The 14,214-nt window shown below is 23.4% G+C and overlaps 2 protein-coding genes across 2 annotated transcripts; both read right to left on the reverse strand.

The window, feature by feature from the left end:
* Positions 1 to 8,869: 8,869 nt before the first annotated feature.
* Positions 8,870 to 10,335, reverse strand: LOC128963599 (3-oxoacyl-[acyl-carrier-protein] reductase FabG-like). Its single transcript, XM_054310115.1, has 3 exons — positions 9,868 to 10,335; positions 9,192 to 9,298; positions 8,870 to 9,119 (listed from the first exon to the last, which is right to left on the reverse strand). The coding sequence occupies exons 1-3, from the start codon at positions 10,333 to 10,335 to the stop codon at positions 8,870 to 8,872; spliced, it is 825 nt and encodes a 274-aa protein (XP_054166090.1).
* Positions 10,336 to 12,233: 1,898 nt separating this feature from the next.
* Positions 12,234 to 13,483, reverse strand: LOC128963610 (L-xylulose reductase-like; the record flags this gene model as incomplete). Its single annotated transcript, XM_054310127.1, has 3 exons — positions 12,234 to 12,480; positions 12,560 to 12,666; positions 13,019 to 13,483. Coding segments are annotated over 3 exons (819 nt in total), but the record flags the coding sequence as incomplete, so codon positions are not given.
* Positions 13,484 to 14,214: the final 731 nt, after the last annotated feature.

Raw genomic sequence — 14,214 nt, forward strand, 5'->3', positions numbered from 1 at the left:
TCAGTGAAAAATAGATAATTTTAGTTTTTTATATGTTTTTTTTGTGTAATTTTTTTTGTTGGTTTAATTAACGTGTTTTCTATTAGCAAAAAAATTGTTTGCAATAATTTATAATATAGTAATAATACAGTAATATAATAATTACAATAATTATTATAATAATAATAATTATATTTCAAATTATTTCAAACAAGTATATCATAAGATATATTATATATATTTTTTAAAAATTCATATCAATGTCCCAACAATTAACTGTTAATAATAATAATAATAATAATACTGATAATCATTATCATTATTATATGAGATCATCATTGAACCGATTCTGCGATGACATACTGGAGCTAATACTTGAATATCTGCCCATAGTTGACAAACTAAGATACCGGTGCCTTAGCAGGCAATGGCGCCGATGTTTGTATACCAGACAAACCCAATTGATTATCAACGGCACCGGTAGTAGTAGTAGTAGTAGTAGTAGTTATGATACCATTAGTAGTGGTGCTGTACAACAATCATCTAACAATTCACTAAATCAATTGGTAATTAAAACCCATAGTACTGGTGGTGGTGGTGGTGATGATGACCAGTTCAACAGCAGCAGCAGCAGCACCGATAGCTATCGGATAACTGTGCTCAACAAACAGGCACTTGAATCAGTTTTAGTCTACTGTCCACGCATTAAACGCCTGTGTATTACTGGCTGCGAGTGTGACCGGGAAGTACTCGACATAATTGGAGCTAACTGTCCACTACTCGATGATCTGGAGTGTGAATTGCTAACTGGTTTAGTGGACAACAACGGTGCCGATAGTCTACTCGAGTTTGGTCGCCGATGTGGCCAACGATTACGGCGATTACGGTTTGTCTACTTTACTGTCCACAGGAAAGTTATGCAACAGTTTCTCCGATTGTGTCCAAACCTTCGGTCAGTTAACTGCGATATCCTATCGACTATTGTTGCCGACGATGACGACAGCGGCGGCGGCGGCGGTCCGTCCCTATCATCACCCGATTATTTGTTGGCCCGACTTACTAGACTACGGTTGCGTCTCAGGGCTACCGATGCCCACTGTCTGGAACTGTTAGCCAATAGATATTCCTCACAATCGGACGGCCGATGTCTAAAACAGTTAGTACTGTACGGTGACAGTCGATGTTTGCCCGAAGGGCTCCTGTATGTGGCCCGTATTGGGTCGCTAACCCATCTGACCATGGATATCAGTGCCAATACTACTATCAGTGCCGATCAATTAGTACCCGGTATGCAAGCCCTGGCCGATAATCTACTGGAGCTCCGGTATCTGGTGGTTAACTCCTGGGTGTTTATCAGTGATGAACTATTTCAGGCAATGTCAGCCATTGGTGGCGGTGGTGGTAGTGGTGGTGGACAGTTAGCAGTGCTGAAAATCAATCAGCATCTGATGCATATCAAACAAAATACTGGTATATCGTGTGCACAGTTAGCCAACCATACACTGTTAACCTCATTGACGCTCCGGGGTGTCAATATTGATCCCGAATTTTTTGCTGATATAGCCCTATATCTACCACAGCTTAGGGAACTGGAGTTTACATTAATTTATGACAATACTACTACTACTACTAGTAGTAGTAGTAGTAGTTATAGTCAACTGTTTGGATGGTTAGCCGAATTACATCAACTGAGATCACTGTCCATTACGGTCAGCGTAAATAAGGCTAAACGTATGACTACTACCGGTGCACCCATACATCAGTTGTTTACCAGTGACTTGGCTCGACATACCAGTGCTGGTCTGTGCAAAATGTTGACGACAACTATCGGCTGTCCACTGTTGACACAAGTAGTATTGAAAAATATATTTCTAGTTTTACCGAAAACTACTGTCGAAACAGTAGACAGTAGTGATTGGCTGTCCATCTATCGGGCACTGGTAGCCAATGCTAGACACGTTAGTCATCGTAAATGGCAATACCTACTAGATATTAGCTTGGATAATTGTTCAATGTTTAATAATAATAATAATAATAATATTGTTAAAAATTTTAATATTGATGATAATGATGATGATAAATTGTTGCCTGATAATTTTACGCTAATTATTTAAATATAATTATTTATTTATTTATTTATGTTTCTCTAATATGAAAATAAAATATACGATATTAAATTGCTGGAAAAATAACTAAATTATTTGTGATCTTGGTAATTTTTTTGGTAACAATATTAATGTATATTTTTATTGATTGCTTGATTGATATTAATATAAAATTTATATTTACAACAACAACAAGTAAAAWATATATATAATTTTTTTTTTATTATTTTTGAAATTTATTTTATATATATATATATATATATCAATATTTTTATGCCATATTTATTATGAACAAAAATTTGAGATTTATTTTTATTTATTTTTTTAATCTATAATATGGTTTTTAGATAGTATTTTGGATTTTTTTTTTGGTTATATATAACAGATAATATACAACAACAACAACAACACAACAAAAAATTTAAATTTACAAAACTATTTGATTTTATATATATATATATATATATATATATATATATATATATATATATACACTACTATTTACTAATACCTATAAGTATTTTTCCAATATATTCAATGAGTAGTGAACCTTAAAAATAAGATTTATATATATACTGTATTTATATATATATATATATATATATATATATATATATATATCCATCAGTTATTTTTTGTAGTTTGAAAAAAAACCTTTTAAACTACTATTGAAAATAAAAATAATATACAAATAAAAAAAAATATACTGAAAATTTTCAGTTTTATACAAAATAAAAACCTAGTTTTTTACTAACTTTTTTTTTGTATAATATATTTGTCGACTACTTAAATATAGTAAGTGAGTGATAAAGATATATATTTGTGTATTTGTGTTAAATAATTGTAAATATATTTCAGTTTATTTATTTGAAAAAATTATTTATCAAAAAAAAATATTAATATATAAATATATTGAATATCTAATATACATATAATATATTTATTTAAAAATACAAATTAGTTTTAAATATTATTATTATTTATTGTTTATTACTTATAATATATATATATTAGTAGTAGTAGTAGTATTTATAAAATTATTTTTAATAAATATTAATTATTTAATCTATTTTTTTGAAAAATTATTTATCAAAAAAATATTAATATATAAATATATTGAATATCTAATATAAATATAATCTTTTTTTAAAAATACAAATTAGTTTTAATATTATTATTATTTATTATTTATAACTTATAATATATATATATATATATATATATATTAATAGTAGTATTTATCAAAATTATTTTTAAATAAATATTATTTTTTTTTTATAACAGGTTTGACAAACTCTGACCTAACATGTAATGGACATCAATTGAATGCATTGAAACAATTGACAGTTAACTGTAATACTACTACTAATAATAATAATACCAAAAACAATAGCAACCAATCATTGAATAATACGTTTACCAAAATTGCCAATAATTATACACAATATACTAATATAAATAGTATCAAGGTTAGTTTGGAACAAACAAATAAAAAAAATAAAGTTAAAAATTTTTAATTAACTAATTAATTAACTTTTTTGATTTTATTTTGAAAAATTTAATTTCTTTTTCTTCTAATTAAAACTCATTAGAAAATGATAATTATTTTATTTTATTTATATATATATWTATTTTATAAAAATACTATATATATATAGCGAGTATTTAGTAGTTTCTTAAACATTAAGCCAAAAAATTAATTAAACTTTTAATTAGTTATTTTTTTACAGTAAATTTTTCAAAGTAAATGAAATAAATTTTATATATAAACTGTATATATATATATATAAATAAAATAGATTTTACTTTAAAAAATATAAGTCATTGTTTTACTTAAAAATTTTTTGTATAAAAAATCTCCAACTATTTGTTTGTATATAAATTTTATATATATATATATATACTTTATATATATATATGTAGAGTATATTTATTGAGATCTACTAAATATAAATGTGTTTGTAATTCAAGAATATTCTGTTTATTTATTCATTGAAAAAAATAGATTTCAATTTTTAGTTTAGTTTTGTAGTATTTTTGCTCTCAATTCAAGTGAATTCAAAAAACTATTTATAAATTTATTTGTTGACAAAATATATCACATAAAATACAATTTACTCTCTCTCTCTCTCTCTCTCTCTCTCTCTCTCTCTCTCTCTCTCTCTCTCTCTCTCTCTTATATTTATATATATATATAAAATGTGAATTCAATCAAAAATCTAAATTCAAATACTTTTACTTTAATGAAAATATTCTGAWTTATCATTTCAAAGAAATATACTGTATATATATATAATACAAATAAATAAATATTAATATATATAATAACTTATTTGGAAATTGATTTTTTGTTAGTTGTTATTTAGATTTTAAGTTTTTTTTCGTCTATTAGCAAATGTGTGTTTACTATTGTATTATATTAATAATAATACATTTTATTTAGCTTTTAAAAGCTAAACTTTAATAAAATGATTAATTTAGAAAATTTTATTAGAAAAAAATTGTTAATATTAAATAAATGAAATTTATTAATATTGCATAAAATTTAATATATATATATATATACWATATATACTAATACAATATTGTATATCACATACAGCAATATATAAGTTAGATAAATATTATATGAAAATAATATTATTTTGCAAATAATTTTATTTTATATATATATTTATATTATAACATACAGTGTATATACATAGTATTTGCAAATGATTTCAATGATTGCATATACACTTAAATAAATAGTTTTATAGTATATATATATATTTATTTATATATACTATGTATATACAGTGTACAGTATTATAATAAATATATAAATATCATACAGTTTTATGTTTCCCCAATGTATTTCTCATAACCAATAATATTATATTATATATGATATATAAAATATTAATAATAATAATAATAATAATAATAATAATAATAATAACAATAATATAAAAATCATCAGAAATGACAATCAGAGCGGAAATAATCTTTAAGAGAGAGAGAGAGAGAGAGAGAGAGTGACCTCTCTCATTCTCTTTCTCTCTCAATATTTCTTACATTAAATTGAATTCAATTTAATTTTTTATTTTGTCGTTTATATGATATTATTGTTGTCGTTGTTATACATATTGCTGTCGATAGTAAAGCTAAACTTGAATTAAATATTTATTATATATTTAAATATACTGTATATCCTATATATATATATAATTACCGACAAATAAAACAAAAATGATTAAAAAAACAATAAATAAATATATAATTAAATTATTAAATAAAATTAATTTTTTACAATTTATATTAAAATAAAACGTTGACAATATATATAGCTAATTTGTATGTAATCTAAAATTACAAAAATATATATATATTATATATGTACAGTATATACTGTATATAATATTAAAAAAATAATTATTAGATATTCAGTACTTTAATTTGATTTTTGATTATTAATTATAAAAATAATTATTTATTTTTAAACATTTAGATTTAGATATTTAATTAATTTATAATATAAATAATAAATAATTAATTAATTTATAAAAAAATTATTTATTATAATATATTTATTTATTTTTTTCATATAAAAATAATAATAATAATTATATTGAAATACAGTCGCCTAACGAAGTGACCTACGCTGAGCTCAGCCTATCGCCAATGGGAACGCCAACGGCTACTACCTATAGTCCAAGCGGTTCGGTAGTGACCAATACAATCAAACGATGCTCAGTCGGACCCATTGAACCCATACTACTGGCCAACAACAACAGTAGTAGTAGTAGTACTACTACTAACACACAGTACGCACAGTTAGATTTTCAACGACAGCTTAACAGCAACAACGGTATTGTTGGCCATACGGTACTGACCAACGGCTGCGGCATCAATGACTTATCGCCAAACGTTTACAATGGTTTGACTGGAGTAGGCCTTAATCATCACTACCAACAACAACAACAGGTCAGTCCTGTATTGTCCACCGGATCGTCAGCCGCTTCAGGCACCGCTTCCGCCAACAGTCCGGCCACTACTACGTTGTTGATGGGGTCGGCGGCAGCGGCACACTATGGCCACCATCAACAACAACACCATCATTATCAACAGCAGCACCGGGAGTCGCCACTAGCCGATGGTTTTAATGGCTGCGGCGGCGGCGGCGATACTGATGCTGCCGTAGAGACCGTACCATTGATGGACACCTCAACTCAGTATAGGCCGCACGAGATTAGGGTCAGTGACAGTTTAAATACATATAAAAATTAAATTTAAGTTTTTTATATATATATATTAGACAATATTTAGTAATGTATTTATCTATTATCTACAGTATTATTAATATTGATTTTGATAAATAAATAGTAGATTTAATATCAATATATATATATATATATATATATATTAATATATTTATAGTACTGTTATATATTAGACATATATATATATATAATATATATATATATATATACATAAGCACACTCACACACACACATACATACCATACATACACTGTGATTGCTATTAAATAGTGCGATAGTCAGCGTAAACTTAAAAAACTCAACCAAACAAAAAAACAAAACAAAATTATAATACAATAAAATCCAAATAACAATAAAAAAACTATATATATATATTCACTAAACAATACAATTTTAGTGACCACTTGTCTAAACAATTTGTTTGGCAATTGTTTCTCTCTCTCTCTCTCTCTCTGTCTGGACTCGCTATGTATGTGTTATATACATCCATCTATCTATCTATTAGCTCATCCATCCATCCATCCCAGTGCTATGTATGTGTGTGTGTGTACTATATGTTAGGTATTTAATAAACTACCAGAGCGTACAAACTGCTGACTGATTATTATCTACCAGTGTTCCCACTATGTGTGTGTGTGTGTGTGTGTGATAATGTAGTTTTTTTAAATGTGTATTACTGGACTATACTGTATAATATTGTTTTATTTTATTTCGTAGTGATAAGCACTGTTAGAATTATATTATAAGCCCTGAGCCCAAACACACACACACTCACACACACACATAAATACATACATACATACATACAGATAGACAGTTATATATATAGAGAGAGAGAGAGAGAGAGAGAGAGAGAGAGAGAGAGAGAGAGAGAGAGAGATGTTTAAAATCCAATAAATATTACATTTTTTTATTTTTACAAAAAAATGTGTTTTGAATTTAATATTAGTTTTTATTGAATGAATCTCTTTATTTTATTTTATATTTTTTTCAAACGCTAAGCAATATTTTTTTTTTGGTATTTAAAACCAATTTTTTTTATAAAATATATTAATACCTAAAATAGTTTAGTAGTTTTATTTTTTGTGCTGATTGAGTGTTAAATTATTATATATATTATAACTTATATATAAAAAAAAAGTAAAAAATAAAATAATAATAAATACATTTTCAACTAAACTATTTATTATAATTTTTTCTACTGAAATAAAATATATATAAAAATTTTACATTATTTTTACTAATAAATATTGTCTAATTTTTTTTTTAATTATTATTAATTATTTTTATTTATTTATTTTTGTTTTAGATATCCAAAGATAGTCAACATAGGATTAGTCGTAATGGGGCGACACCTGTATAATACTTATTAAAAAAAACTTTTCAAAATTATTACAATAATTTTTTTTGTGGTCATAAACTATATATTTGCTTAATATAAATAATTATTAAAAAAATTGTAAATATTTAATATATATATATATGTAAATAAAAAAACAATTATCAAAAAAAAGTAATAATTATTTTACACATAAAAAATTAAAATAAATAAATAACTGATTAATAATTATAAACAAATTATAATTAGTTTTTAATTTTTTTTCCCAATAATATTACTTAATATATATTACATAAAATTATATTTTACTTAATAAACAAAAAATTATTTTGTTTTTTATTATTATTGATAATTAAATAATATTATTATATAATTTACAAAATTATGATAATAACTTTATAATTGTAAATATTTAAAAAAAATATTAATTAATATATAATAATATATATATATAAACTTAACTTTAAATGAAATTTTTTAAAAAAATATTAATAAAATGAAAATACTCTGTGATATATTTTTTAAATAATAATAATAATAATTACTGAAAAAAAACATTTTATTATATAAATAACATTTAAATTATTAGTAAAAATAATATTATAATTATCAAATATGTAATTAAATTATGTAATTAAATAAAGAAAATTGATAAAAAATTATTTTTCAAAAAAAAACTTTATTTATTATATGCTGCTATCAATAATGTATATTATTTATAATAAAATATTTAAAAAATACATTATTTTATTATTTTTCAATAATAAAATTATTGAAAAATACTATTAAAGTTTAAATAAAATTTTGTTTAATAAAAAATTTAGACAATTAAGCATTAAATATAAAATAAATTTTTAACAATTGTTATAATTATTATTTGTTTGTTTGTCTTTATTTTTTGCTAATAATTATTTAATATTAATTATCACACAAAATAAATTAAATCTAATAATTTTATTATATAACTAAAAACAAAATATTGAAATATATTTATGTATATAAATAATATTAAAAATAAATATATATATATATTATATAAAATACTGTACTATAGTAATTACTATTGAAATATATTGTTTTTTTTTAAATTATTAAAGTATTAATATTTTTGTTGTTGTTGTTGATAATAACCATATAAATTAAATTAACCCCCACCCCCTTAAAAAATAATATTAATTAATTAATTAATGTTTGGGCGGTGCGGCAAACGCATTGGCGGCCACAATACCGCCATCGACACACATATGTGTACCGGTAACAAACTGGGCATGGTCACTGGCCACAAACAGTACGGCATCGGCCACTTCCTCGGGCCGGCCAGGTCGACCAACTGGCAATACTTGGCCAACGTGTTCAAAAATAGCATCCGATTGATCGGTTCCCTGGGCAGCACCGGCAGCTATCATTATGCCAGTCGACTTGACAGGTCCCGGGCTAATTAGGTTAGTTAGTTAGTTAGTTAATAATTAATTAATTAATTATTTTTTTATATAAATATAGTAATACCTGATAACATTAACCCTGATATTTTTGGGACCTAACTCAGCTGCACAACAATAGGTAAACATATCCATAGCTGACTTAGACATACAATAGGCTGATACACCAGCAACCTATGTATAGGGCATATAACAAATAATACTAATAATAATAATAATTAAATTGATTTAGAAATTTATTACTATTTATTATTCGTAATAATAAATACTTAATAAAAATATTTATTTATTTTAATTTTTTGTTGAAAAATTATATATATATATAAAAAAACTCTAACGGCTCTAACACATGTTAATATATAGTAACATAAATAATATTAATAATAATAACAACTAATTGATTGATAAAAAAAATTTAATATTATAAAAATAACTAATTAATTATATTAATAAAAAACTTACTGCTTTACACACACACACACACATATATATAGTAATAATAATAATAATAATAACAACTAATTGATTGATAATTTTTTTTTTAAATATTACATAATTGTTAATTGTTAATAATTACTAATGTATAATAATAACTAATTAATTAGTTATAATTAAAAACTTACGGCTCTAACACATATTAATATATAGTAACCCTAATAATAATAATAATAATAGCAACTAATTGATAAAAAAATTTAATATTATAATAATAATTAATTAATTAATTATAATTAAAAACTTACGGCTCTAACACCGGCACCGCTTGAAATGTTAACAATATTTCCCCCAGTTTTAGACAAATGATCGACCGATAGATATGTTAAGTAAACAGTTGTATTCAAATTCAATTGCATTAGTGATTCAAACTTGTCATAATAATCACCATCACTGAGCGCACCGGTAGTACCGATACCGGCATTGTTGACCAATATATCCAATCGACCAAATTGTCCGATAGTTGTCTCAACCAGACGTTTGCATTGAGTTTTTTCGGTTATATCTCCGACCACTTCCAGTGCTTTGAATTGTTTCGGCGAAACATTTTGACACTGTTTGGCCACTTCGGCTAATTTATCCGCACGTCTACCAGTGACTACAACATTGGCACCCGATTGGGCAAACTGGACGGCAATGGCCGCACCGATACCCGAACTCGAACCGGTTATCAGTACTACTTTCATATCATCATAAAAATCATATTTAACAGACATTTTTTTTCGGTAAATTTTTATTATTTTTTATCGACAATAATAATAATAATAGTTTCAAAATTAGTAAAATTTGTTTATTTTATTGAATATTAAGTTTTAATAAATTTTTTTTGGTTAACTTATTATATGAATACTTATGTTAAAAATCTAACTGTCCTTTATATATACTGTATATATAAATTATATATATATATATATATATATAAATATTATTGTACTTTTAGACAACTATATTGTTGAACCCAATAAACTAATTGTAAACTATTCAAGGTTAGATTTATGTTGTATTAGTAGTAGTAATGTATTATTATTATATAATATAGTTTATTATAATTATATTATTTCCTATTAATATTATCAAGTAGTTTATTATTATGATTAAATACATGTATATATATATATATATATATATATATATATCAAGATAACTATTTTAACTATTTACCTTGATAAGTTTATTTCTAGTTTTATAGCACTAGAATTAAAGTATTGAAAAAAATATTATCTAGTATATTTTAGCATGCTTTTATTTATATATTTTTAACTATATATATATATATTTTAAATATTAACTATTATTAACTATATAATATAGACAACTGTATATCAATGAAAATCAATTATCAAATCAAATATTGATTAATATTGTAAATCACTTTTATTTTTATTTGAAATTTACTTGACATTTGATAAAAGTTTATTTTTTTTAGACTTATTTAATCCAAAAAAAATTTTTTTTATTAATCAACAAGTATTGTGCAAAATTAAAGTAAAAATTTTTTTAAAAAATTATTTAATTTCAGCTACCATATTTTTTTTAAAATAATATTTATAAATCAACTATTTACTTTTAGTAGAATTTATTTGTTTTATGTTTATTTAATTATTTTTTTTAAGAAAAAAAGTTTAATTATTATTATTTTCTTTTTATTATTATTTTGTTGTTTATAATAGTATACTTAAGTAGTTTTTTTTAAATAAATACAGTATATATATATATATATATGTATTATATTTACATTTTATATTATTAATAACTTACCATTATTTTAGTAATTTTTAATGCACTTAACAAAATAATTATAATAATTGTTGTACTAATAGTAAACTATTCAAGGTTAGTTATGATTACTATGCTAACTCTCTCTCTCTCTCTCTCTCTCTCTCTCTCTCTCTCTCTCTCTCTCTTTAATTTTACATTTTACTGTATTTATCTAACATAGAGTTTACAGTATATATTATATTCATATATTCATATAAATTTATATATAGTATCGTATATACTATATAGTTTATAACTAAAATTTTGATTAAAACTTATATAAATGTTTTACAACAACAACAACAACAAAACAGCCAAATAGTTATTCAAAATAATTATTTATAAGTTTTAATAGTTGGAAATCATAGACACTATTTATATTATAAAATTTATTTTAACCAACACTACAAAAATGATATCATATATCAATCAATCAATAAATATCAATATCAACTAAATTCATACTTAATAATAGCAATGATTATAAATAATAATAATTATTATTTAGTTGTTATTGATTAAGTTAAGTAATAGTTTATTTTTTAGTAAATTTCTAGTTTTATAGTACTAGTTAGTTATAAACTTTATTATTATTATATTATTTAATAAATTACCAGTATGATATAACAAATAATAATAATTAAATATAATAATGATAATAATAAAAAAAATAATAATAATATTTTAGTTTTTTTAGTTTAAGTAATTTATTTATTTTATTTTATTGGAAAAATCAAAACATATATTGTTATATAATTTGCATATTTTAGTAATAATTAAATATTAAATAATATATATATATATATAGAAATTAATCCATTTATATATTAATATATATATATATAAAGTATATATTTTATAACTCTTTTAATAAATTAGGCGAAAATCCATTGGCGGCTACAATACCGCCATCGATGATCAATTGGGCACCGGTAACAAACTTTGACTGATCGCTGGCCAGATAGATGATAGCATCGGCAACTTCTACGGCCAGACCGGCCCTACCCAAGGGTACCAATTGTTCAAACGATGCAATCACTGCATCCGATTCGGCACTAGTCCTGCCCATGGCTGTCATAAATTCAGTCCTAATAGGACCCGGACTATATTAAAAATTAAAATTATTATTATTATTATTATTATTTAATAATTAATATTTTTATTTTTGTATTTTTTAATTACTTAATTACGTTAACCCTGATATGTTTGGGACCCAACTCAGCGGCACAACATTTCGTAAACATATCCATAGCTGTCTTAGCCAAACAATAGGGAGCAAAGTTTGGTAGCTATTTATTTAATTAATTATTTAAAAAAAAACAATTAAATTAATTATGAATTATATTAAATTAAAATATGTATTTTTTTAATTATAATTAATTATTAATAAATTAAGTAAAATGTTTTGAAATAATAAGTATATATATATATATATATATATATATATATATATATATATATATATATATATATATATATATATATATATGATTTGTATAACAATAATAATAAATGAATAAATATTAATATTAATAAAAATTAATAATAATAAATAATAATAAATAATAATTATTAATAATAATAAATAATAATTTTAAAAATTAATTTTATTAGTAAATAAATAAATATAATATAACTTACGGCTCGAAGTCCGGCAACACTTGATATGTTAACAATGTTTCCCCGAGTTTTGGCCAAATGATCGACCGATAGATGTGTCAGTAATACCATTGAATTCAAATTAATTTGCATTGCTTTTTGAAATGCTGTATAAAAATCTGGTGAACCAATCGGTGCAGTTATACCGGCGCCGGCATTGTTGACCAATATATCCAGTCGACCAAAATGTCTGATAGTTGTCGCCAACAAACGTTTGACATCCGCTTCTTGTGTTATATCGCCGACCACTTCCAATGCCGACAAATGTTTCGGTGAAACACTCGTACATTGTTTGGCCACTTCGGCAACTCTGTCCGATCGTCTACCAGTGACTACAACCATGGCACCCGATTTGGCAAACTGTACGGCAGTGGCCGCACCGATACCCGAACTCGAACCGGTTATCAATACTACTTTATCGGTAAAATCATATTTAAGAGACATTTTATTTATTTTTTATTTATTTTAGTTTAGTTTATTAAACAATTATAATATAGTATATAAAAAATATTATTAAAGTTTTTATTAAAATTTTATTTTAATAATAGAGATTTTTTATGTAACTAATAAAATTTATGTTTAATATTTATATATATATATATACTATATATACATAAACTAATTGTGTACTTATCAAGGTTATATAAGTAAATATATAAAATTATATACTGTATAAAGTATTAGTATTTGCAATACATTTTTTACTACCTGTTTTAGCTATTAGTTTATTTATTTATTTTTTAAATAAAATATAATCATAAATATAATTCATACTATTGTGTAGTGATATCAAGCACTTAATTAATAAGACCTTGGTTACAAAAAAAAAGTTTGATTTAAGTTTGAAAGCACTGGAAATGATATTTAGTTTGAAATATATATATACTTATAGTATATACTGTATATAATGATATCCCGATTGCAAATAAAATTGCATAAAATTGACAAACAATTGCGAAAAAACATTTTTAAAAATATATATTTTTAATCTATAGTTTAATCTACAGCTATTGAATAATATACTAGAATTATCTATAATAAAGTTTATTTAGATTAATAGGTAATAATTATCACTAATTTTACAGTTTTCAATTTTAGGTAATTATTTTTTATATTAATACATAGTCTAAATAATTTACATATAAATATCAATAATAGTAATTTATTAATTTCTTTAT

The sequence above is a fragment of the Oppia nitens genome, unplaced genomic scaffold, assembly GCF_028296485.1.
Source record: "Oppia nitens isolate AA-2021 unplaced genomic scaffold, nextdenovo-longstitch-racon4-pilon3 scaffold15_pilon_pilon_pilon, whole genome shotgun sequence".
Lineage (NCBI taxonomy): Eukaryota > Metazoa > Arthropoda > Arachnida > Sarcoptiformes > Oppiidae > Oppia > Oppia nitens.

Excerpts from the sequence above, each read along its gene's own strand:
- LOC128963599 (XM_054310115.1), bottom strand. The coding sequence starts at position 10,335 with ATGTCTGTTAAATATGATTTTTATGATGATATGAAAGTAGTACTGATA. Across the intron at positions 9,299-9,867 it reads GCGGTGCCGGTGTTAGAGCC|GTTGCTGGTGTATCAGCCTA; the intron begins GTAAGTTTTTAA and ends CCCTATACATAG. Across the intron at positions 9,120-9,191 it reads ATCAGGGTTAATGTTATCAG|CCCGGGACCTGTCAAGTCGA; the intron begins GTATTACTATAT and ends TAACCTAATTAG.